Genomic DNA, 25,822 nt, shown 5'->3' with positions numbered 1-25,822 from the left:
AGCACTGGTTTTGTTTAAATTAAGATATACCTATCCTAAGAAAAAAGATGACTCTGATCAACCAATCAATCAACCAACAGGCATTTATTAAGCTACTACCAGGAACTGGGGATACAATGACACAAATTAAATGCTCCACCTGTTTGATCGTGGGAAGCAATGTGTCTATACACAGCTAAGTTTATACAAAATACATACAAAGCAATTTTGAGGGAGAGGAACTAGCAGATGGAGGTTCAGGAAAGGCTTCAGGTAGAATGTGGCACCTGAACTACGCTTTGAAGGAGGTGAGGGATTGTAAGAAACAGAAGTGAGAAAGGATTATAAAAGCATGAAGATGGGGATAAAATGCCAAATATACAGTACACACAGGTGAATTTGGCTGCATTGTAGAATGTATGAAGGGCTGTAATGTGTAATACACCTGGCAGGGTGGGCCAAAGGCAGTATGAAGGGCCTTAAATGCCTAACAAGGGAGTCTGCATTTTTCCTAAAGGCAATAGGGAGTCACTAGAGTTTCTTGAGGGTAGTGATGATGTGACAAGAACTGTGGTTAAGGAATATCACTTCAGTAGCCACGTAGATGACTTAGAGACTGGAAATAGGAAGACCAATTAGGAAACCATTGCCACAGACCAGGCAAGGAGAGATAAGGAGAGCCTGAAGTAGCCTAGAGACTGTGCAATTGGGAAGATGTTCATAGGATTGTAGACCAGAAAGTAAAAGAGACTTTTGAGGTCATCCAGTCCAACTTCTTCATTTTACAAATGAGGAAACTAAGGCCCAGGTTGAGTGACTTGCCTATTATCATTCAAGTAGTGATGGAGCTAAGATGTGCACTCCAATTCTCTTATTCCCAATAACAAGTATCAGATTGGACATCCTGAGTGAGGAAGAATGAGGAGTTAAGGAAGATACCAAGGCTGTGACTCTAGATGAGTGGAAGAAAAGCAATTACTTCAGTAAGCAATGGGGAAGTTGAGAAGAGGGGTGAGTTGTGGGGAACAATAATGAGTTGTTTTGTTCATACTGCGTTTGAGATGCCTGTGAGACAGTCAATACTATTAAAGCTACTATTTACAGCATTAGAGCCACAAACTGCACTAACTTTTGAGACATCCTTGTTGTGGTTCAGTCGTTTTTCTGACATGTCTGACTCTTCATGGCCCCATTTGGGGTTTTCTTGACAAAGACACCAGAGTGGTTTGCCATTCCTTCTCCAGCTCGTTTTCCAGACCAGGAAACTGAGGCAAACAGGGTTAAGTGACTTACCCAAGATCACACAGCTAGGAAGTATCTGAGGGTGAATTTAAACTGAGGTCTTCCTGACTTCAGGCATTATCCCTGAACCTGCACCATCCCCTGCACCATCTACCTCTTTGAGACATTCAGTATATGCTTAATAAAATGAATAATCTTATAGCACAGTACTTACACCTTCCTTAATATTGCTTTATTTCCACATGGTAGTATTTCTTGGAAAAAAAAATTTTTTTTGTACCGTAGATACTTTCCAGAAATGCTTTCTCTAAATCCTCCAAGGGGAGGGGATTAAATCATTCAGGGGATTGGTAATGAGATATGTAAGCCTTTAATTTATGGGTCACTGGTTCAAACGTACCTTGAGTTCATAGTAACCAAAGTCAATTAGTCTGACAGTTGGTATTCTATCTCAGTTTAGTTCCAAGTGGTACCAGGTTTGAATTTCTTAACAGCTCCAAGAGGGTATTTATGTGAAATCTCCGCTGAAGCAATCATAGTGATCATAAATGCAAATTGAATGATATTCTCATTTGAACAGGTGATTTATAGAGATCTGGTGGGATTATGGAAAGAAACCTGGACAACTAATAGCAAATGTTTCGAGTGGTACAATTTTGGTTCGAATTTTGATTAAGCCAAGGGCAACAAGGCCTTTAAAAATTCAATTACCTCTAAAAGTAAGAATTCCATGGATTTGTGAGTCTAGTTTTTCAGACATCCTCAAAATGCTTAAAATGTAGAGGGATTCTCCCACGACCTTATTTGCTACTGCAAATTAATCTGAGCAATCTGGAAGACATTTCCACATTTTTCAGTTTTTACTATGAGCCTCAGTATGCTGCAAGCCTAGTAAAACATACTTACTTCTGATTCCCTAATCATGTAAAAATGTATCAGTCTCTATGTAAATATAGATATTTCGACATAAATGATATAAATGAATGCTTTCTCTCATCACTTATAGAACACCATTCCTCTAAATGAACTGACAATCCTTTCACCATTGCCCCAAGCCTTAAAAAATAAGTTAAAAAAACAAACAAAAATTCATTTGATTTAAATTAAAGTAAATGTAAACAGAAAAGAGGTCTACCCGGATTGTCCTCGGGTCTTTTTTGTTGTTGTTGGTATTGTTGTTTCTGCAGTATTGTTTTGCTAAATATGGGACAGAGCTGTTCGCCACTTCCTGTTATAATAAAGATGACAGCTTGTGCAGAAAGGAGAAAGAATATTTTCTTAGGGTGGAGACATTTGGTGTAATATTTACTGAAGGCCTGTAATGAACACATAAAGGCATGCCCCCCCCCCACTCTACAGATTTGATCACGTAAGCCTTTCAACAAGCAAATGAAAAAAAAAGTTGTAGAAACGAGGCTAGGGATGGCTAATAATAGGGGGGAGGGGGACTGCAAAAGAGAGGTTAGAAAATCATTTCTCCGTATAAAAACGTAGTCAAGTTCCCAGACTTGCTAAGTTTCAATATTGCCTTTATTTGCTGTGAGAACGTGACTTAAAAGGAAAGGAGGATGGTGGAACACATAGACTTGCTTCTATCTCACTCATGAAAAAGTGAAATACCAGGTTTTACAATTGAGCCTCTCCAGCGAGCACTGGCAGTCTCATATTTGCACAACTCACCTGGGCCTTTCAGTTACAAATCCACCTCCTTAAGGAGCCGGGTGAAAAAGCGAGAACAATCAATAAGAAAAAATCCTCGGGGCTATAAATCAGCCACGTGGAGCTGCTGCCGCTGCAGCTGCTCTAGACTTCCTGGTTTCAGGTCTTCCCTGTTGGGGTTTTGGGGCGCTGGGTTACTATAGGGAAGGTTATAGCCCAGAGTGGGCTAGCCCTCAATGTTAAAACAGGGGAAACCGAAAACCAGTGGCTTCTCTCTTAAGAAGTTATTAATAATCCTAAGAAGTGGGGTAGGGTGGGGAAGGGAGGGGAGGAAGTTTGTGTAGCTTTGAGAAACTAAAAAGGCGCGGGGCTAAGGCTGTGTCAGAGCCAGACGCCAAGGAAAGAGGAGTTGGGGTGGGGGGCAGAAAGGGGCCGGGAGAGTGGGGTGCGTGAGGTTGGGGAGTCCGCCCGCTAGCTAGGAGGGAGGGTCGGCTCTGCACAGTGGAGGCGAAAGGGGGCTGGAGGCGAAGGGTCGAGGGTAGGCAGAGCTTGGCACGGCTCGGGAAGGAGGTTGGCGGGGGTGCGTCGGCGCAGAGCCCCGAGAGTCGCGTTTGTGGGGGCTGGAGCGGCGGAAGAGAAAAATCCGGCGAGCCAGAAGCTAGTAGAGGAGTTGGTGCTCAGAGCTCGGGGAAGCAGCTGTAGCGGCGGCGGCGGGCGGGCTGCTGGGAGGGGGTGGCAGGCGGAAAAAGAGTTAAGGGAGGAAGGTGGAGAGCATAGGGGAGTTCCGGATCTGGGAGCTGCCAAGGGCAGGCAGGGAGTGAGCGGGGAGGGCAGCAGCGGTAGCAAGGGAGGAGGGAGGGGGAGGGAGGAGGAGGAGTGCAGCCCGAGGAGCTGGGCTAGAGGAGGGAGAGGGGGGTGGAAGGAGGAGGGAGGGAAAAAGCCGTGGTGGTGGCGGCGGCGGCTGCGCTGGGGCTGGTGTGTCTCCCGCCGCTGCTGCTGCTGCTGCTGCTGCTACTGCTGCTGCCGCCGCCGCTGCCGCTGCCGCCACCGGAGGAAGATGAGGCTGAAGATCGGGTTCATCTTACGCAGTTTGCTGGTAGTGGGAAGCTTTCTGGGGCTGGTGGTGCTTTGGTCATCCCTGTCCCCCCGGCTTGACGGCCTGAGCCCGATGAACGGGATGAGGGTGAGTGACCCGCGGCGGGGTGGGACCTGCAACTTGTGCGGGGGTACAGTGCGTGTAGCGGGAGGAGGGGCTGGCGGCTGGGGAGGGGTTTGGGGGGCTCTAGGAAAGTGGGTGGCTTGTCCGCCGCAGCTCCGCAGGTGGTGCTACTGCTGCAGCCGTGGAGGCGGGGGTGGGCAGCTCCGGGGGTACCCGACTGCCCCGTAGCACCCCTCCCTCCGAGCACACCCAGACGGTGTGCAAGCATCGCCACCTCCTCTCGGCCCTGCCCCGCCCCCCTTATTCCCCCCCCCCCCAGCGCTTCCCCGCCCCCAGATTTTTCTAATGACACCGGGAGCTGCTGCTGCAGGAGTAGCGTCCACCCGGGAAGCTTAGCTGGAGGAGGGGTGGGGGGTCAGGGCAAAGGGGGCATTCCGGACTGGCGGCTGCAGCTGCCCGCCCGGCGCCCAGCACCCTTCTCTCCTGCGCTGTCCCAGCCCCGGCGCGAACAGGAGGCTGGTCCAGGCTGAGGCCTGCGGCGGCGGCGTCTGCAGGCCTGAGACGACGGGGAGATGCTGCCGCCGCCGGGGCGCGTGGGCCGAGCCCCTAGCTGGCCGTCGCGTCCCGCTTCCCAGATTCCCGGGCTCACGTTCGCAGCCCGGCGCCCCCCGCTGCGCGCGCGCTCCGGGGAGGGGGGAGGAGGCAGGGCTGCCGCTGCAGCCCGCCGCGCGGGATCCGGCTCTAACAGCCCGGGCGCCTTTCGTACCCCAGACCCACCACTCCCTGCCCGGGAGAAAAGGGATGGGCTGTCTGGACAGGCCTTTTTCTCCCTCTTTCTTTCCTTATCCTGCGAGAGAGGAGCTGAGAGCGGGAGAGTGGTCCTGGGGATGGCAGGAGGGGGAGCTTCTCCTGGGCGATTGCAGCCTTGGCCCCAACCTCCCTCATCGCCCTCCACCCTAGGTCCAGGAAGCTGTGGGTCTTTGCTCCCGGGGTGAACTAGCTTGAGTTTGCAAAGGGAAGGGACCAGACAGTGGGAGGTGAAAACTCAACCACCTCCTCTAGGTTGCCTTGGGGCTATATACTGGAGGTGTTCCTCTCTCTGTATCTTGTTTGTACAGTTGTTTGCATGTTTTCTTCCCCTTTCGATTGTGAGTTCCTTGAGGGCAGGGACTGTTTTCTCTTTGTATTCCCTGCACTTAGCTCAGTGCTTGGCACACAGTAGGCACTTAGTCGATTGCGCCTTGTTGACTTTATTGATCCGGGTCTGTAGGATTTTCACCTAACACCCAGCGCCGACTAGGAGTGGAGCTGAGCTCCTGTTGTCTCCTGTTGAGGCTGGTGGCTTCCTTAGGGACACATTTGTCTGCCCTGCTGAAGCCGAGAGTGTTAGCTTTAACACTCGCTTGCTTTTGAGGGTTTAGTCAGACACCTTGAAACATTAGTTACAGAAAGCATTGCTCTACTTGGGAGGGAGCTTCTTGCAGCTCCTTCCCGCTGGTGTGTGCATCTAGTGGGAAAGTTATATAGCACGTGCCTGATGCATTATCCTGGAGCAGGTCATTCTGACCTCTACAGCTGAGCTATCTCCTTTGGATGGGTTCACCTAATTTGCTGACCCAATAGCATCGTTAGTTTGATGTCTTTGAAAATGTGTGGCCAGGCTGGGCCATATGTCCAAGAGTAGGGAATTCAAGCCCTTGTCAACATTCAAAAACCTGATGCCCCTTGCACTAACCCTCTCTTATCCTTTGCAAAACTTCTGTCCAGAGCTCTGTGGCTTCTTGGCCTGAGAAGACTGAGGACTGGAACTGGGGGAGCGTTCCTAGAAAGAGGACCTTAAGTGGAGGAAAGTGATTAGGGGAGGGGGAAGGTGCCATTTTAAAAAATTGCATTCTAACACTATTTGTATTCGATCTTCTGCTGACTTCCCAAAATTTGTCTTTTAAGGGAAAATTGGGTCATGAGAATATAGTCTGCTACAAAAGGATGATAGATCTATTCTCTAAGGTGGGGAGTCAAAAAATAAAATATGAGTTTTAAATTTAAATAAATATAAAATAAAACATTAGTTTGCCTCTTCCTGCCATTAAGGTTTAGAAATGAAGGCAAAATTAATGTGGTTTTGGTAGGAATTCTTGTATCACTGCAGTGGAATCCCTGTATGATGCTTTAGGGGGAAAGCATAACAAGGGACCAATACCCACCTTTATTAGCTGCCTCCCAAAAAGCAAGACCCAGAAGCCTTCATTTCTGAAGGGCATAATTTTATAAGCTGTTTTCCTGCTGCCATCTTAACCAAAGCAGTGTTTGTTCTGCATAGACCCATTGATCAGTCGATAAACATTTATTAAAGGTTACTACATGCCAGTCACTGTGCTAAGTGCAGAGGATACAAAAAAAAGACAAAAGACAGTTCCTGCCCTCAAGAGCTTACAATCTAATGGGATGGTAATTGAAATATTAGATGGGGTTTTGGTGTGTCAATAGTATGTGGAACTTATATTTAGGGATGATCAGAAAATTTAGGGTTGGACCTTAGAGCTCATTCAGTCCATATTTTTTTTTTTTATAAATTTACAGATGAGGGAATTGTGGCTGACAGTTTCTGAAGTGCCTTGCCTAAGCTTAGGTTTGAACCCAGGTCCTTACTCCTATTTGCTTTGTATTACACTAGCTTCCTGACTGACTTGACCTTTGGCCAACCTGAATCTGTAATGAGCCTTGTAATAGAAGTTGAGTGGAGAAGGCGGATACAGCATACTTTTGAACCACTTTCATTCCTGGTCTTTCCAGAGGTGGCATAAATTCAGCTCTGGTTCCTAAGCTCTTTTGAAAAGTCACTTTATTAAACACTAGTATAACCTCTTAAGTGCTGATTTATGGTGAATCTAATAACTGTGTAAGTAGAATGACTCCACCTCTTAATCAATGACACACGTTACCCAACCAAACCTGTCATTCTATTCACAGTGTAATTTCTGCATTTTACCGAAGACACCAGCTCATTAAGCCTTCAAAATATGAAGATTAAAAAAAAAAAAGATTGTCTGAAAAGCTAAAACCCTTCAATTAGCTATCCGTTCAGTGAATCTGAAGTACAGATGTAAGCACTTCTTCAGTTGTGGGGAGTTGTAGTATCTTGTATTTTCTTTTTATCCCCAAAGAAAGTTGGTTATGGTCATTTATAAAAGCTAACTAGCCATTCCCTTTATGGTTTTAGCAGTAGGATAGGATGGCGAAATAATTGAATTTAAATAATGCTTTAAATTTTTCAAAGTGCTTAGCCCTGGGCTTGGAGATAGAGGAGAGTGAATGTCACTTAACCTCTCTGCTGCTTGGTTCAGTTTCCTTATTTGTTAAAAGGAAAAGAGGAGGGAGGGAATTGAAGTAGATAATAGGATCATAGCCTTAGAGGTGGAAGTGACCTTAAAAAGTTATATGTAGCCCAATCCCATAATGTTACAAATGGAGGAAGGTAAGCGGTCCCATGGTTGTGCAGGTACCAAGTAACACCCATGAGGTTTGAATCTAGTGCTTTTCCTACTGTAATATGTTTTTCTCAAATGACCTCTAAGATCCCTTCCAGCTCTTGAGTCTATTAACCTGAATATTATCTAATTTGAGCCTCACAAAAACCCTGTTAGTTGAAGTAGGTGTTAGAGATGTTATCTTCATTTTACAAATGAGAAAACAGGCTCAGACAGTGACTTGCCCATAGTCAAACAGGTAGTAAGTCAGATTTGGGTCAAGAAGCCCTGTTGTGAATTCCCAAAAGTGAACTTTCCATTTGTATGCCCTTGTCCTCTGGATATGTAGAGGACGACAGCTGCCAAGGCTACACATGTGTCAGTTTTACAAGTGTGAAAAATTCACTTAGAATTATTAAATAAATAAAAGTCCTTCACAGCCTGACACCCGGCTTTAGCCCAGAGTGAATTATTATGGTTGAGTTATAAGACTCTGAAAATAGAAGTTTATAATGGAAATGTTGACAGACCTTCTACTTCAGCAGTTCTGCTGTAATAAATTGAGTACCAGTGAAGTTACAATGCTAACTGATGTTTCCTTCCATTTTCAATCGAGGCTCCTTTCTATTGACTCAAAGTAAGTAGGGTCAAATGTCATGTACCTTATTCTGTAACTGCCCTGAGTTCAAGATCATTTATGTGATAAGAGAACTAATAACAGGTTTGGAAGGAATATATAGTACTCTCTCATTAGAGTTGGATCAACTCTTGGTAGTGCTTGTAAGTTAGGATTTAAAAAAAAAATCACTTTGTTGGATAATGTTCACCTGTAACCTGAAAAACTCGGATCTTGACTCTGACATTTTGTTTGAAATGGAAACTTCATGGAGACTTCCTTGGTGGCAGAGCTGTTGCTGGTACAGTGTAGAAATTGGGGCTGTATCTTTTCCTGATGCCTGAAACATCACCACCATCCTTCCACTTCTCCAGACTTGAAATATTGGCACTTTTCTTTTTAGATGCACACTCTTCTGTCCTTCTATATATGTGTGGATCTATAGGTTTTTGTTTTTGGTTTTGTTTTTTGTTTTGTTTTGTTTTTTTTTTTTTTGCATTACAGTCTCATTGTTAACCACGATCTAATTCCTACCCGTGTTATTTCTTGCTTTCATTACTGCTTCTTTTGTATCCCCAATAGCACAGCTCCAAACATGTAGGTGTACATTTTAATTTAGAATAAGGGAATTGCATTAATTTTTGTCATCACTGTTTTCTTCCCCCAACTCTTGAATATAGAAATCATCAAATCAGTGCCAGAAAGTACCTTAGAAATGGACTTGTCGGGGGCAGCTGGGTGACTCAGTGGATAGAGCACCAGCCCTGGATTCAGGAGGGCTGTAGTTCAAATCTGGCCTCAGACACATGATACTTACTAGCTGTGTGATCTTGGGCAAGTCACTTAACCCCATTGCCTAGCCAAAAAAAAAAAAAGAAATGGACTTGTCAAGTGATTTAAGCTATTAACACTAGGAATATATTCGTTATCTCATTTAATCCTCATAGCCACCCTGTCAGGGTAGTACAGGTCATATCACCATTTTACAGATAAAGAAATTGAGATTCATAGAAATTAAGTGACTTGACCAGAGTTGCCCAGGTAAGTGCCAGAGACAGCATGCAAACCCAGGTTACTCCTGACACCAAGTTTCGTTCTCTTGTCTATATTACAACAAACTTCCTCATACCTGATTTCTTAAATATGTACTTTTCAATGAATAATTCCATTTACTTGCATTTATGGTCTATTAAATAATCAGACAGTGTTTGAATAATTGTGGGCTCATAATAGGTATCTAATAAATTTTACTCCAAAAATTTATTAAATTAATAAAAATACATAAATTAAGCCCTGTTTGCCAGGTATTGTGCTAAGCACTGGGGCCCTAAGAGCTTACATTCTAATACAGGCAGAGAGTAGAAATAGGAAAGTGGTAACTCAGGATGGGAGTTTGAGTTTGGAGAGCCACAGAGATGCTGAAGTGATTTACTGGCAGTTAATTGCCAAGCCTTTTCCAGAAGTAGTAGCACTGTTGATTTGATTATGGTACCCAGCAAGAGGTGAAAAGTGATGGGATATTGGAGGTATGTGCAGAAAATGATGCTGGTGGATATAAAGGTAAAGCATGGGCTGATGTTTAGGGCCAGCTCATAGAGGTAGAGGACTAGTTTACACTGACTTTAGTGCAAAGATAAGTATTAATTTCTCCAGAGGCTGGAGACATGGATCCTAGTGGTTCAACATGGAGGGTGTTACCAGGTCCAAGTGCAGAGAAATTGATATTGAGTTGGCCTGGGTGGAGAGTTGTATGGGGACATACAACTCCAATACAATCTCCAAGTTCTTAAATTCTTCCAAATTCTGCCATTTATTAATACTGTATTTTCCCATTCTATCAGAAACCAAGTACCTCTTAACAAATGTATTTTCAAAATAGTGATCCAGGGATAGGTACCAGTTCATGGACCTCCCTTTTATATTGGTCTGTGACTATCCAGCCTATTGTGCATCTACCAATAAATTCTGTAAAGGTTAGGAAGAAGTCTAACAACCTTATCCTAGACTACAGTCTGGTTTAAAGAAATAAGATGCAAATGATGTCATGGCAATACACGAGCAACTGATAAAAGGGTGAGTGGAAAGAGTTTGGGATAGCCACTGAAAAATTCAGCAATGAGATGAATAGAAGAGTTACCAAGCTAATGTGAGAAATCACTATGCCAGGTGAGCACAATCCCAGGCTATTGGTGGTGTTGGGGTTAGAATGTGGGCTAAAACCTTATAAAATGCGGCATGGAAAAATAACTTAAAAAAAATCTGGGAGGCCTAGCAAAGAGTAGAGGTGAATGAGACATACATAATTTAGATATTGATTTGGTTTTGTATCGCTGATTTGTTCCAAAGAAGGGGATCTATGCAGAGGAAGGAATGAGTTAGTGGGTGGTGATAGTGATTTTTTTAAAACAGCATCAATAAAAGATTTTATTCACAAAAGTTCAGGAGACAAACAGGACAATTTTGTCTTGTTAGATTTAATATACAACTAAAAAAACATTACACAATGGAATAGATTCGTATACAGTTCTTTTTTGTTCGTTGTACGTTCAAGTGTTTGTGTTTGATTAAATTCATAATAAAGAATTATTTTTAAATCCTGATTTCTAATTTGCTTAAGGTTTATCATGAAAACAGACAGCAGACAACACCTTTTGAGCATTTACTGTATCCAGGAAACCTTTGATTTAGCCTCAATAATTGTAATTTTTAAAATAATTTACATACAGTAATAATTTAGCCTCAATAATTAGCCCTCCAAGATTGACCACTAAGAAGAAAGCAGTGGAGTGGGAAGGGTACTGAATTTGATCAGAAGACCTAGATTAAAATCCTGTCACTTAACTACCTTGTGCAAGTCACTTAAAGTTTTTTAGCCTTATCTGTAAAATTGAAGGTTGGGAAGGCTGGTCTAGATCTAAGGTTTTCAACTTTTTATTTTTATTTTTTGGTGTCATGAGCTCTATTGTGGTCTGAAGCCTATAGACCTCTTCTCAGAATATTTTAAAAAGTGTAAAGTAAAACGCACAGACTTACAAAGGAAACCAACTATATTGAAAGCCATTTATCAAAGTATTAAAAATATTTTAAAAAAATATTCTCGGACTCCCAAAATAAATCCACAGACCTCAAGTCATCTAGATGTGGTCTTCAATGAACAATTGTCAAAGGTTCTATGATTGTATAAGTAAAACTAATGAATATATCAGAAAACTGCCACCTGAATTTAAAGCTATTAAAGGGATAGATTGGGGCAACCAGGTGGTGCAGTGGATGGAGTTTAGGACCTGGAGTCAGGAGGACCTTCAAATCTAGCTGTGTGAACCGAGTAAGTCGATTAACCTTGTTTGCCTCAGTTTCCTCAGTGTGAAATGAGCTGGAGAAGGAAAGGGCAGACCAGTTCAGTGTGTTTGCCAAGAAAATCTCAAATGGGGTCATGAATAGTTGGATACGATTAAACAGCACCAAAAAGGTTAGATTTAGGTGTGTTGCTCCCTTTGGGGAGACGGAAGGAAGAAATAGTCTCAACAGTCTAAGTGAATATTTATCTTTGGATAGGAACTCATAGTCACAAAATGACTAACTCTAAATTCTCCTTCCCCACTCTCCACCCCCAACCCCCTGGTTCTCCTTTAGAGATAGCCGTTATTATTAGACTCTCAAGTATGAAAGTCTTGACCTTAAGCAGCATTCTAATTACCATCCCCTTATGTTCTGCATTTCTTTGTACCCCATCATTTGCCATTTTAAAAATTTTTGTGGATAAGAATGTGTGTCACTTGGAGGAGAGGCTAGAAGAGAAGGGAGTGGAAAATGATATAATCAGAATGGTAGTGAGAAGTTAATAGCCATACACAGTGAGCAAACGTACACAGAGTAAACATCAGCTACAATGGTAATAATTTCCCTCCCTCTTTTAAAAGGACCCATTGTGTCTAATGATAGCCATCTCTTGTATGGGGCGGGAAGGAAAAAAAAAAGATTTACATGACAACTTTATTATATATTTAAAAGGAATAGCAAGTTGTACATAATAGATTTGCAGTTTCATGTGCAGTCATCTTTTGTATTATACTATGTTATGGAAATGCTTGTTTTATTCCATAAATTAAAAATTAAATAAATGTGGAAAAAAATAAAGAGGACCCAATTTGAGCTCTTGGAATATGTGTTAAAATGGGTAGGGGGACTCTATCACCATTTCAGAAGCTGTAGCATATGTGGCCTTAGAGTTTTCTCAGTGCCAAAGGCACCTGGCCCATATAATACCCAACCCACGACCTTAGCCTCATTAGCCCTTGCTTGTCACTTGATCTAATCAACTAGAATAACTGCCTTAGCTGATAAGGAGGCTGATGAGCAGTTTCATGGGCTTAAAAAAAAAAGATTATTGAAGACTTTTGAAAGCTGTAATTATTAGGAAGTAATTTAAAAAGAACTAATTTTTTTAAAGTTCTCTTGTATAAATTACATGGCTGAGCAATATTGTCAGTTGGATTAGATCTCTTTCATGTGCCATTCAGTTTGCAATGTGACTCGTAGTGACTTGCATTTCTGTGACCTGGTAAAAGCCTAAAATTCCAGGTTGAGGAAAGATCTTCCTCTAGAAAATATAAGGCAGTTTTTAACATACAAAAATGTTCCTTGGCCTATTAAGAAGGAGAAAGAAAATGGCAACCTTTTCCATATAACATTTAAGTAATCAAAATTTTATTTTTCTGCTATGAGATTATTGTGAAACCTTTCTTTCCCCTCCCCCTTCAAAGGGGAATAAAGCACCTAAATTAATTGTAGTAAAACTCTATATGCCTGAAAGTACATGGGGAAACATTTAACTGCAGCTGAAAGCTTAAATCCTGTTGGAGAGGAAAATGTTCTCATTTCATTTACTAGAAAATCTTGAATATTTGAAAATATTAAATGCTCCCAATATCTCTTCCTTTACAGTCACTTCTGGGTTTTTCAGCCTTTATACAGTTCTCAGGCATTGCTTCTCAGAAGGCATTTAAACATGCCAATAGGGAAACCTGATTCAGTTCGCTGAGTACCAGAACTGGTGCACTGAAACTTGAAGAAAAAATTAACTTTGCATTATCTAATTAGGCTTATAGAACTGTTGCAGAACTTCCTTATTTCCCAAATCTAGAAGGTAAAATTAAATTCCATATTATATCAATACCAACTAGCCTGCTAATAGGCTTCCAAAGCAAAGTGATTTGAATATGTGATTGCCAAGGATATTTAAAACTGGATGACTTTAAATTAAATTATATACTATAGGGAACTGTGCTGTATGTGACCAAACTAGGTGATAATCAATCATTTTCTATACTTCCTGAGTTTAAGAATATATCAAGCTCCCATGAGATATTCTGTCATTATAAACTAGGGTGTTTAGCAATCATCTGACTTAATATATGTGACATTAATGTGTTATGGTTCTCACTTTGGGGGGAAAAGGATGTCTAGTGGTATTTAGTACATACTGTGGCCATAAGCCCCTTTATCATTTAATAGATGGTCTTATAGAGGTTTCTGGGGCCATAACATCGATCAACTTGTCTGTAACCAACCTGATGATGATCAATTCTGAACTCACCCTTAGCTGGCCCTTGGACAACAGAGATGTAATTCATCACCATCACCTGTATGCAAAGCTTTGGCAGCTTGGTAGGACCATCCAAAACTTGGAGTTGGCTGGCTGTAGCCTTTGAAAATAATAGCTGAGATTAATGTAGCGCTTTAAGGTGTGCCAAGCATTTTAGATGTATTAGCTCATTTGGGAATCCACAATCACTGGCACTGTGTGATGAGGCATCAGGAGAAGCCATATAAAAAGACAAAAATATGTGCTGATTAAAATGTGAGAATGGCTTTTAAAAGATAAAAAAGATGAATTGTATAAATGTTAATTGAGAAATAGCACACTTCAATGTCACTCCTGGGATGATACACTGGGTCTGTCAGCATGGCTGTTTTTGAAATAGCCTGCCTAGGCTATCCCTCTTCTGACTTCTAGTTGTCTTGTAGCAACCGCTTGTTCTAGGATGAAATCTGGGAGAGTTTCTTGTTTCACAAGCAGGTGTTCTCTTTGATGTGAGCAAGGTATGGGGAGCTTTTACAAATGGGCACAGGCCTAATTACTTCTTGGAATATTTCCTTGCATCAAGAATTCAGCTGTGCTAAAGGGCCTTTGATATAAATCTTCTTAGGAAAACTTAAATGTGGAAAGACAAAAATATTAGGGAAGGAGCTCAACCCATCAATTTAGTGCTGATGGTAAATGGGTTGTTTGGCTTTAAGAAAAAGTTGTTTTTATTGTTCATTTGTGTCTGACTCTTCACGGACCCATTTAGGGTTTTCTTGGCAAAGCTACTGGAGTGGTTTGCCATTTCCATCTCCAGTGTGTCTCCATTTTACCCATGAGGAACTAAGGCAAATAGGGGTTGTGACTTGCCCAGTGTCACAAAGGTGTCTGATGTCACATTTGAACTCAGATCTTTCTGACTCCAGGACTTGGTGCTCTATCCACTGCATCACCTCGATGTCCCTTATTTTAACACTTATGCTTGATTAATTGTGAAAATAACATTTTAAACTAAATCTTTACCATTGCCCCAGCATACTGGCCTGGCTTATTAAACCTTCATAAATCAGTAAGCAGAAGTGAATATTGAAAGCTATCTCCTTTCTATGTGAGTATTATGTCTGGACATGAAAAATGAAAGAAGGAAATAGTTTATGTGGGTGTGGGTGTGTGTGTGGGGGGTCCTTTGCTTGCCTTTGAGCTCTGCATTTTATAGAGAATTGTATAAAGAAAACCCTCTACTTAAACTCTTACAAAATGTATTTGTAGATGGAAACACCATCCTTATACATAAAAAAAAAAATCCAGTGGAACTGTGGGATTAGCAGTGGCGAAATATATTTTTGTAGACAATGACCTAATTTATACAGAATGAGTTTTGTGGTCCCTTGACCAGATTAAATAATTGTCTTTCTTTTTCAAGACTTTTGGCCCACTGGGAAACAGTTTTGATGATGTTTTCAAGGGCAGTTAGCTTCTAACCCCTCAAGTTTGTACTGTTGTCTAGGATTCAGGCACACAAGCCCCCATTAGGGGGTCCAAGTAAGGACAGTTTTTCAAAATTAAATAACCCCCACAGAATTGTGCTTTCCAGTTTCTGGCAGCACAGGCCATATACTTTGTAGCATTTGCTACCTCTACCATCTGTGTCATGGTTCTCGATCTCTTTTGAGAGAGAGCTTTAAGAAAAAAAAAAGCAGAACACAACAATAACCCTCTTCAGGTCTCTCCTAACTCTTGCCAGGGTGATTTAAAATGAATAAAAAATCCATTAGATTTTTGGCAAATAAGCTATGATACTATCGTTCCACTCTCTCAATTATGGTACAGAATAAATGACTACAAAATGGTTTTTAGAGTAATGGAATGGAAATGATGGAAATCACATTGCTTTATACATGCATATTTTTCTGCTGGAGTAGATTGTTTAGTTTTTGAACTTGGAGAAGACTGTTGACAAATTTGGAAGATCGAAACTGTGACCTGTTAAATGTTGTCTGATTTTAATGGAAGTGGTGGTAGTTATGAGGATAAGACCTACCTCCCTATTCATCATCTTGATAAAAACTCTGAAATAGCAACGCCCATTTAGGTTGCATTAATTGGATCCTTCCAACACTTCCATGAGGTAGGCAGTTCATCGAAGTAGAATTACCCTGATTTGAGGGTACCCTGCTTTGAAATGGAGAAACTGAGGCCTACAGAGATAAAGTCATTGCTCAGGGTCACTCAATACATGGCAGAGTTCCAAGCCTTCCACTCCAATTTCAGTGCTCTCCCTACCACACTATCCAAAAGAAGTAACTTTTATTCCTAACATTTGTCAGAAGGAGTTTGCTGGGGGATTATGTCAGTCTCATGATTCATTCTGGGATAAGCTTGGTTCCTTTGGTCTAGTGATACCATAAACACTGTTCATGAAGGTAGCTCCCCCCACCCCACCCCAAGGCAAGGCCTGTCTGTGATGTGCTAAGTATTATTGACCCCTGAAACTTCTCCAATTTGGGAAACCCAACAGCATAATTTATGGTGATGGGTGGGGACTGGCTCATGTTCTTTTTGTATTAGAGGTTCTTAACCTGAGGTCCATGGACCCGCAAGGAATCTGTGTATGGATTTCAGCGGGTCTGTGGACTTAAAAGGAAAAAAATATATAACATTTCTATTTTCACTAAACCATACCTGAAAGTTAACATTTCCTTCAATTGTGAATGTAGGCAACAAAACATTATTCTGAGAAGGGGTCCAAAAAAGGTTCAGAATTTTTGGTTTAGATAAATAGGCAGCTAGGTGATAAATGGATATAACCCTGGATCTAGGATCAGGAAGACCTGAGTTCAAATCCAGCCTCAGACACTTACTGGCTGTGGGACCCTGGCAAGTTACTTAACCTCTTGTCTCTGTTTCCTCATCTGTAAAAGGGGACTACCTCCCAGGGTTGTTGTGTGGATCAAATGATAATATTTGTAAAATGATTTGTAAGCCTTAAAGCATTATATAAATGCTACTATTGTTACTATGATCATTATCAATAATATTTTGCACAAAGCAAGAATTAAAATGCTATATTAATGAGTTAGATTAAAATGCTTTTTATTAAAATGGTTGAATTCTTCCCCCCCCCCAATTTCTTGTGTGCATATGCTAGAAGTGAATTTTTTTGATACCAAATGCCTTGAACTAAAAGTATTTTTTTTTAATTATTTTTATGGGGGCTGGGGATGTCCAATTTATGAAACAAGTATTTCTCAATATGCATAACTTGATTTTAAAGTTTAAAACATAAATATCTATAGGCCACATGTAGCTATCACAGGCTGTACCAGTACACCTATGTGTGTGTGGATGGATGTATGGATGAATAGATAGATAGTTTTATAACTCCAGTTATAATTTAAGTTAAAAAGCCTTTAGGCCCTAAGTGTTGCAGTTGCAAGTAAAGCTACCAATGCTGCCCCCAAAGTGGGGTGAAATAAGGCCACGCTGAGAGATGATGTTCAGTGTTGTTTTTTCATGTGGATTGTTTGAACATTTGAGGAAGGTTTCAATTAACCTGGCTTCCTTTTACTTTCCGTGAGCTGCTGCAGGATTCATGCCAGACACCGTTATTTGAGCAGTCAGAGGCACGGCCAGTGAATGATAAGCTCTGAGAAATAGCTTTGTAAGGGGGCCCAGTCTCGTTTCATGCCCAGCAGCTGTCCTGTTTGACCTCTTCTCAATTAACTAGTAACTGCAGAGAAGCAAAGCAAATGTGTAAAGCTTTGCCATGTCTTAACAAAACAAAACCGAAAACCAAACCAAAACAAAAAAAACCCCTACTCTGTTACAGTGCATGCTGCTTACAATGTTTATCCCAGTTTAGATAGACTCTTGTTGGACTAATGCAGGGCAGTCCGAGGGAGAGGAAGCCTGTCCTGTGAAGTGAACACTTCATGCTGGCGTACAAGTCTGATAAAATGTTGAAATAATTGCTCATGGGAAGCTGTTAAAGTCCTACGGAGTACTCCTTTTTATTATGGAAAAGGATAAATGTTGTGGACTGAGTTATGCCAGATGTTCTATGGGGCATACTGTGTGTAGATGTGTTTTCTAAATGAAAACTAGAACCTAGTCTTCTTGACTCTCCATCCTTTCTCCATTAGCTTAAAGGTGATCTAATTCCTTTTGGATTGTGGGTTTTTTTTTGAGACAGTGTTCATTTCTTCTTTTGCTGAGGCCCTGCCCTCCTTTTTCTGATTGATTATGGAGTTTGATATTGTAATCATTCCTGGTGGGTATTCAGTGTAAAATGGCTTCCTTCATGGTTTTTGTTTTTGTTTTAAGATTGCATTCTCCATTCACATTGATGGTTAGAAACCAAGCCTGGCATTTGGGCAAACAGCATGTTGCCTCCAAATCATGAGCCTAACTTACTGCATGCACACTTTTCTAAGACAGCTAGCTGGAGGAGTTGCATTTTCTGAATATAGCCACCTTTGCTAATGAAAGATAACTGAAGCTCTTCAGCTGCTTTTTTACTTTATTATTTTCCTAAGCTGGTGCTTGTGATAGGCCTATACTCTGCAGAAAAGAGAATCTTATTTCTTTTAAAAAAAAAAGGTACCAATAAACAATTATTCTTAGGCTTGTTCTGAACCAGTTACCCATACTAATTCTCTCTCCCCCTGACTCATCACCACCAACCACACATTTGGAAGAAAAAAAGAAAAAAGCTTGTAAGTGAAAACACAAATCTTAAACCATCTTAAATCTGAGAAAGGTTGAGTAGCAATCAGAAGCCCAATATTTAAGTTAGGAGTTCTTAACCTTTTTTGTGTCATGGACCCCTGGGGCAGTCTGGCTTATGGATCCCTTCTCAGGATAATGTTTTTACTTTTTTGCTTTAAAAATTTTACATTAAATTTTTATTTTATTTTTCTTAATTACATGTAAATAAAAATTTTTTAATATTCATTTAAAAAAATGTTTGAGTTCCTTATTCTCTGCTTCCCTCCCTCCCTCCTCTCCCACCTCCTTGAGAAGGCAAGCAATTTTGTAAAGATTATACATCAGCATGATGTTTTTAAGTGTATTAAATAAAATATGTAAGATTATGAAACCAGTTATATTGAAATATGCTAAAACATTAAAATTGTATTGAAACCATTCAATTATATACAAAAAATAAATACACAAAACACACACACACACACACACACACACACAAAGGTCATGGTCCCCAGATTAAAAACCTACTTTAAGCTCAATTATTATGTCACTGAATTCTCAACAGTCCTATGAAGTAGATAGGCCAAGCATTATAACCATTTTACAAAAGAAGGAAACAGATTCAGATTAAGTGATTCTTCAGAGCTCCAACTCAGATAATCTGACTTCAGATCCATGTGGTATAGGGTGTTTTTGTTTAAGTCACAGACGCTTAGGTTTGGAAGGTACTCTAGGGGTATGTGTTGTTCTGTTTCCCTTCTTTTCAGAAACATTTTCCACAGGATGGACATTCAGCCTCTGCTTGACCATTTTCATTTGCAGGGAAGTCACTTTTTTCCCCCAACTACCTACTCTCTTTTACTGTGACAGCTACACGTATTAGAAAGTTCTTATAAATTCAGCATTGATAGTCAAGGTTGAGAAAATATTCAGTCAACATTTGTTGATTCACCTACTCTGTCAGGTGCTGAACACATGAAGTATAAGTCAAAAAGGAACTCCCTTCCTCTCAAGGACATCACTTTCTATGAGAGAGACAACACATACACATATAAAAATATAGATTTTTTTAAATACAAGGTAATGAGGGGAGTGGTATTGGTAGGTGGGGCATTGAGAAAGGGCTAGTATAGAAGGGGGTATTTGTGCTGACTTATAAAGGAAACAAAAGATCCTAAGTGGTAACTGGGAGTAGGGAAGACATTATATGCAGGGAAAAACAACTTCTACAAAGGCATATATGTGGAAGATAGAGTGTCATATGAAGACTAACAAAGCCAATGTGGCCAGACCATAGAGTGCATAAAGAATAATGAGTAATCGGCCTGGAAAGATGGGTTGGAGCTAGGGTGTGAATGATTTTTAAGAGCTAAATAGAGGAATTTATATTGATCCTAGAGGTAATAGGGAGCTACTGGAGGTTAATGAGCAAGAGAGTGACATGGTCAGAATGGTCATTTAGGAAAACCATTTGGCAGCCCTGTAGAGGATAGAATGGAGAAGGGAGAAACTTGTGTCAGGGATATTAATTAGGAAGCTATTGTAATTGTCCAGGGAAGAAGTGACCTGAGGAGGGCCTGAAATGAGGCAATGGCTGTACACAGAGAAGGGAAGTGATAAGAGAAATTCATGGAGACCTTAACAACTGCTTGAACCTGTGAATGTGAGGACTCAGGGATGGATTCCAGGGTTGTGAACCAGGTAAGTTGAAAGATTATGGTGCCCTAGAAATACGTAAGTTCAAAACAGCAGTGAGTTTGGGAAGAAAAATAATGAGTGTTACATGTTGTTTAAGATGCCAGGGAGGGGCAGCTAGGTGGATAGTGCACCGGCCCTAGAGTCAGGAGATCCCAAGTTCAAATCCTGCCTCAGACCCATAATACTTCCTAGCTGTGTGACTCTGGGCAAGTCATTTAACCCCAATTGCCTCACTAAAAAAAAAAAATGCCAGGGAGATTTTTTTTTTATGCCAGGGAGATATTCAATGGGTGATATACAAGGTACTGTGCCATATACTTGGGCAGGTACAGAGAAGAACAGTCTGTTTGAGGAAATAAAATATGCTCACAAGTAGTGAGTGATATAAAATGCAGATAGATGGTGCTAAGTGACATGGGGCATTTGAAAATAAAGGGATCTGGATGTCTAGAAGATAAAAAGATCACTTTTCTTTGGGGGAGGGGGGAGGATGGTAGTGGTGGAAGGGGAGAGGGCATCAGGGAGATCTTCCATAGAGACTTTCTCCTGTTGAGTAGAAATGTGCCTCCCTAGAAGCTTCACATGGCTTCGGGGGCTATCCAGGACAAATCAATTACCCCTGTAGATGTTTGAAGGAAACTCTCATTGCCTTGCTGAGTCATGGTTATAGCTTTATTTCAGTGCTTTCCTTAAGAAGGCTGTGTGACGAAGGTCATAAAAGTATTATCTCCCTTTTGCGGATGAGGAAACGAGTTCAGAGAAATTTTATATAACTGGTGTCAAGTCCAGGACTCCTAATTTCAAATTTAGTGTTCTAGATTAGAAATTCCTGATATTATGGGATTATATCATCTTTTATCTTTGTATCTTCTTTGTATCATCAGGATTTACCATGGTGTCCTGCCTGTGAGAAAGAAATTTGGCTTCTGACACCTGTTTTGCTCAGTGTGAGGTGATCATGGGAAAGCAAAAACCACTCTGAGCTTTGTTTCTGTCATTCCTAAGAGGGGATCAATAGTGCTTGTAATGATCGACTTTACTGTGTGAGAGTCAAAGTGGTGTGTTCAGAGGAGAACTTTTAGACTTAAGACTTTTGAAGTTAGGAAGACCTGGTAAGTTCAAGTCCTGTGGGAGACACATACATGGGTATGTTACCCTGGGCAGGTCACTGAGCTTCTTGTTTTCCCCAGGCCACTCCCTTCAGAGAAGACACCCATCTACATTGGTAGAAGGAAGTCCCTCAATGGGAGCTGCCAATGTTGATAAAATCACAGAGATCTAGTCAAAACAGAACCCATCTTGCTTTAAAGGGTTGTTATGAGGTTCAGATGGTGACAATATACAATTAATGTAAATTGTTTATATGCCTTAAAGTGCAATGTAAATATCAGTTATAATTATTGTGTGTTTATTTGAATTGAATAGGCCAAATCCAGTTGCCTAAGGTCCTGGAAGTGCTTCTCGGGGGTTCACTATGAATCATTTAAAAAATAATAATGGAAAGGAGAGACCAATAATCTAAAAATCTCTCCATTTGGTCAGGCTCCCAATTTCTTTTAAAGACTGTCCTGTAAACTTCTTTTTTAGCTCAGAACCCTATGACTTAAGTTTTTCCTAGCTGATTTAGGATAAGATATTATGTCCAAATTTTAAAATTAATTTACTAGTAGAGATGACTGACACTTCAAATAACAAAAACCCAACAATCATGAAACCCCACCATAATGCTAATTTGGCTTAGCGAGGATCTAATTGCTAGGGAATATAGGACTCAATCTGCCTTTTGTCAGTAGTATAATAATCTTTGGGTAGGGCCAACCAAGAGTAAAGCTGAACACTTCACAAAATTGTACCCCAGCCTCCTAAAAAGAGTTTCTGTCTTCAAAAGTACCTAATTCACCACCAGGTGGAAATTGAGCTCCCTGAGCTTCAAAGAAAAAGATTCAATCTTAAAAAAAAAAAGGCTAGTTATGTGTTTTCTTCACTGAGGGAATTTCCCAAAGAGGTAGGGTGATGTGGGAGAAATGGGCATTGTGGTTAAGCAAGGCCATTTAGTGACTGAATGACCTTAGGCGAGGTGCCTCCTTTCTCTGAGACTCCCATTTCTTCATCTTAGAGATGTGAAGAGTAGAGTTATTTCATAGCACAAGAATATCACTTAATGATGATTTTTTAAAAAACCACTTAAAAGCTTCCTGTCTCCAGCAATATAAAGAATTAAAATGGAAGTGATCTTTATTTAGGAAAGACAATAGAGCCGTTCAGCTTATGAACACTAAATATAAATCTCCACATTGTGGGGGTGGTTACCAAGAACAAGTACAAGTCTGTGTGCCTGAAAAGCTCTCAACTGTCTATCTCCTTGCACATCCTTAGCACACTCCAGCTTCTCTAATAACTCAAATGGAACTGGTTAGCATTGCTTTCTTTTTTTTTTCTTAGTTCAGTTTCATTTTATTTTCAGTCCCAAATTTTCCCCTCCCATCTCCCCTTCCCTGACTCCTACCCATTGAGAAAACAAGAAAAAACAAAACTGTTACAAATATGTATAGTCGAACAAAACAGATTCTCATATTAGCCACATCCAAAATGTGTATGTTTGTGTGTGTGTGTGCGTGTGCGTGTGCGTATGTATATGTAACTTCTGTCCCAAAGCCCTTTGTTATAGGACTTTGCTTATTGTTAGAGGAACCCTATCCCTGTCTTGCTACATTAGAGACTTTGGGGAGTTTCCCCTTGAGTGAGATCTAGAACTTTCTTTCTCTTGGTTGAGCTGACTTACCTTTCACCTAATGGGAGGAGTTACTTCACTCTGTATTGTATGCTATATATCCTCCTATGTATACCTTCTCTAATTTCCCTTTTGCTATGATTGGATAAATGAATTTCTTTGCTATTCGCTATACATATTTGTTGAAGAACTGGTTTTTGGTAGCAAAGAGGTCAAGCCTTAGAAAAAGAACTTGGGGTCCTGCTTCCCCATTCAATAATGAAAACAACAATCAGAACCTGAACATATACTCTAGACTAACAATAACTAAGAGAGCAGGTGGATATAATTCTAGCCTGGTACCTTCTCTCTTTCTGAGGAAAGCAGAATGGTCTCTGTCCTCAAGCTTCTAGTCTCCCTTGGAGAAGGTGGGAGGGAGAAGAGGCTAGCAATGTCTATCCTGCCTTCTTTGGAAACTGCAGTACACAGTGACAGCTCTCCACATGTGCAGGCCCCTGGAGACACGATGGAGACCTTCAGCTCCTGTCATGCCAGTTTCTTCCCAGAGTCTTTTCCTTCAGCCATCTGAAGTGGGGTTGGCCTCATTCATATTCTTTCTTGAAGCTGAAAGCCAGAAGCACTTAAAGCAACTAGAAGCTTAAAGACTGGTTGACAACTGAAGCAATATCTACCAGCTCCACCTCACCCCTTACACTGGGTGGGGCATTCATTCCCACCAACGAAGAGAGGGTTCCAGACCAATGGACTTTGGGTAACGTGTGTATGTATGTGTGAATGTACATATATTATACACACATGCATACAGACATATATATACTCTTCATTTTGGATCCTGAGCACACCAGCTTTCTATCTGAAGGTGGATAGCATGTTTCATCATGAGTGTTCTGGAACTGTGGTTGGTCATTGTATTGACCAGAGTTCCTGAGTCAGAGTTTAATACTATTTATTTTCTCTGATTAGAGGATAGATCTGTTGAAGTTCAAATTATCTGTAGATTTTTGAAGACTCAATCTTTTGTCTTAGTGGGAATTCTTGCGTAATGGAAAGTTTGAAGAAAGAAAAAAAAAACAGAAATCTAAGTCTAAGCCCATGGTAATGAATTCAGGTTTCCTGGAGAAAATTAGTTGATGTTGATTATGACACATGTAGGAAAATAGGAGGGTGTGTCTGTGTGTCTGTGTAACTGTGTAACTGGGAGAAGAGAAATAGGTTATCACCCAGAAAGGAATGAATCTTAGAATCCTGGAATAAATAAACTTTAAGGAATCTTATAGATAATAATTGGTAATAATAATAACTAGCATTTGTAGAGTGCTTTAAAATTTGCAAAGTTCTTTTAAAATATTATTTCAGGGGGCAGCTAGGTGGCACAGTGGATAGAGCACTGGCCCTGAAGTCAGAAGGACCCGAGTTCAAATCCAGCCTCAGACCAAACATTTGACACTGTGTGACCCTGGGCAAGTCACTTAACCCCAATTGCCTAAAAAAATGTATTATTTCATTGGATCCTCATCACAACTCTGGGGAGGTAGGTACTATTAATAATTTATATAGCATATATATGGGCATTTATGTAGTGCCCACCACATGCCAGGCACTGCACTAAGTGCTGTACACATATTATCTCATTTGAACCTCACAACAACCCTGGGAGACAAGTGCTATGATTTCCCCATTTTTCAGATGAGGAAACAGACTGGTGGAGGTTAAGTGACTTGCCCAGGATCACATAAGCTAGTAAATGTCTTTAGTTGAATCTGTACTCAGGTATTCCTGACTCCAGGTCCAGTGTTTTATCCAACTGAGGCTCCAGTCCTCTCATTTTATGGAAGAGGAAATGACTATCCTAAAGTCACAGTGCTAGTAAATCGATTAAGCCAAGATTGGATGCCAGGGCTTCAGAAAACCCAGGCAAGTGCTCTTCTCACTAAATTTAGGTTCATTTTTTGGGTTGGTGTGTTTTCCCAGGGCCTAACCTCACTGCCTTCCATTCAGGAGACTGAAGAAGGCAAAGTGAGGCCCAAGTACAATCCACTAAGGCCATCAGAGAGGGACTCTTCCAACTCTGGGCCTCTTAGTTGGTTAATTTTGGGACTTTTAAGTTAACCAAGATCAACAGTCTCCTATAGGCCCTTTGATGCTATTTCCATCCTTATCTGGGTGGACCATATATCCTGTTTCTATGACTTAGGTTTTTGACCCTCCAGTTCACCAGTTCACTTTCTCTGCTGAGCTCCTGTAATGGCCCTGCAGGAAGATTCCATTCTGCATTGTGGGTTTCTGTTCTTTGGCCTCTAGGCTTCTCTCAGACTAACTCAGATTTTTGACTAATCTGATTCTGATCTCTGCCATTGCACAGATGAACCCCTTACTCCTCTCTTGTACATTGGATGGAAGTCCCAATAGTAGACAGCCAAACTGGAAGGCTCCTATTCTAGACCATAGAAATTTTTTAAATTTAAGTAGAATTTTTTAAAAGTAGCCATGCACATTCACATCCCCCATAGAAACTTATGCTTGATTTTTATTTTGTTGTATCATATATTACCACCTACTCAAGGCAAGAGCAGACTGATTTTTTAAAAAATGTGGGCAGCTACATGTCTTTATTTTTATAATTATAGAAGTGTACATTGTGGTGCCATGGATAGGACATTGGCCTGGAAGTTAGGAAATGAGTTCTAGGCCCAGCTACAGCTTAATGATGTACCAGCTTGCAAGTGTGTGACTAAATTTTTTTGCTGTTCAGTCATTTTCAGTAGGGTCTGACTCTTTGTGACCCCTTCTGGGGTTTTCTTGGCAGAGATATTTGTAGTGGCTTGCCATTTTCTTCTCCAGCTCACTTTAGAGACGAGGAAACTGAGGCAAACAGGGCTAAGTGACTTGCCTAGAGTCAGATAGCTAGGAAGTGTCTGAGGCCATATTTGAACTCAGGAAGATGAGTCTTCTGTCTTGGCCAACGTCCCACAGCAAATAA

The 25,822-nt window shown here is 40.9% G+C and overlaps 1 protein-coding gene across 2 annotated transcripts in view; it reads left to right on the top strand.

The window, feature by feature from the left end:
* The first annotated feature begins 3,874 nt into the window (after positions 1-3,874).
* The window catches only part of GALNT7 (polypeptide N-acetylgalactosaminyltransferase 7), a 172,372-nt gene continuing 150,424 nt past the window's right edge, over positions 3,875-25,822 (top strand). Inside the window, exon 1 of one of the 2 annotated variants that reach the window (XM_027837350.1) lies at positions 3,875-4,063. In XM_027837350.1, coding sequence (XP_027693151.1) covers positions 3,938-4,063 — 126 coding nt within the window. In that variant the 5' untranslated portion in view covers positions 3,875-3,937. The remainder of the gene's footprint in view (positions 4,064-25,822) is intronic. The other variant, XM_027837349.1, reaches the window with a different exon arrangement.

Source organism: Vombatus ursinus, unplaced genomic scaffold (genome assembly GCF_900497805.2).
Source record: "Vombatus ursinus unplaced genomic scaffold, bare-nosed wombat genome assembly UNPS02014821.1, whole genome shotgun sequence".
NCBI lineage: Eukaryota > Metazoa > Chordata > Mammalia > Diprotodontia > Vombatidae > Vombatus > Vombatus ursinus.
This window is presented reverse-complemented; position numbering and strand designations above follow the sequence as displayed.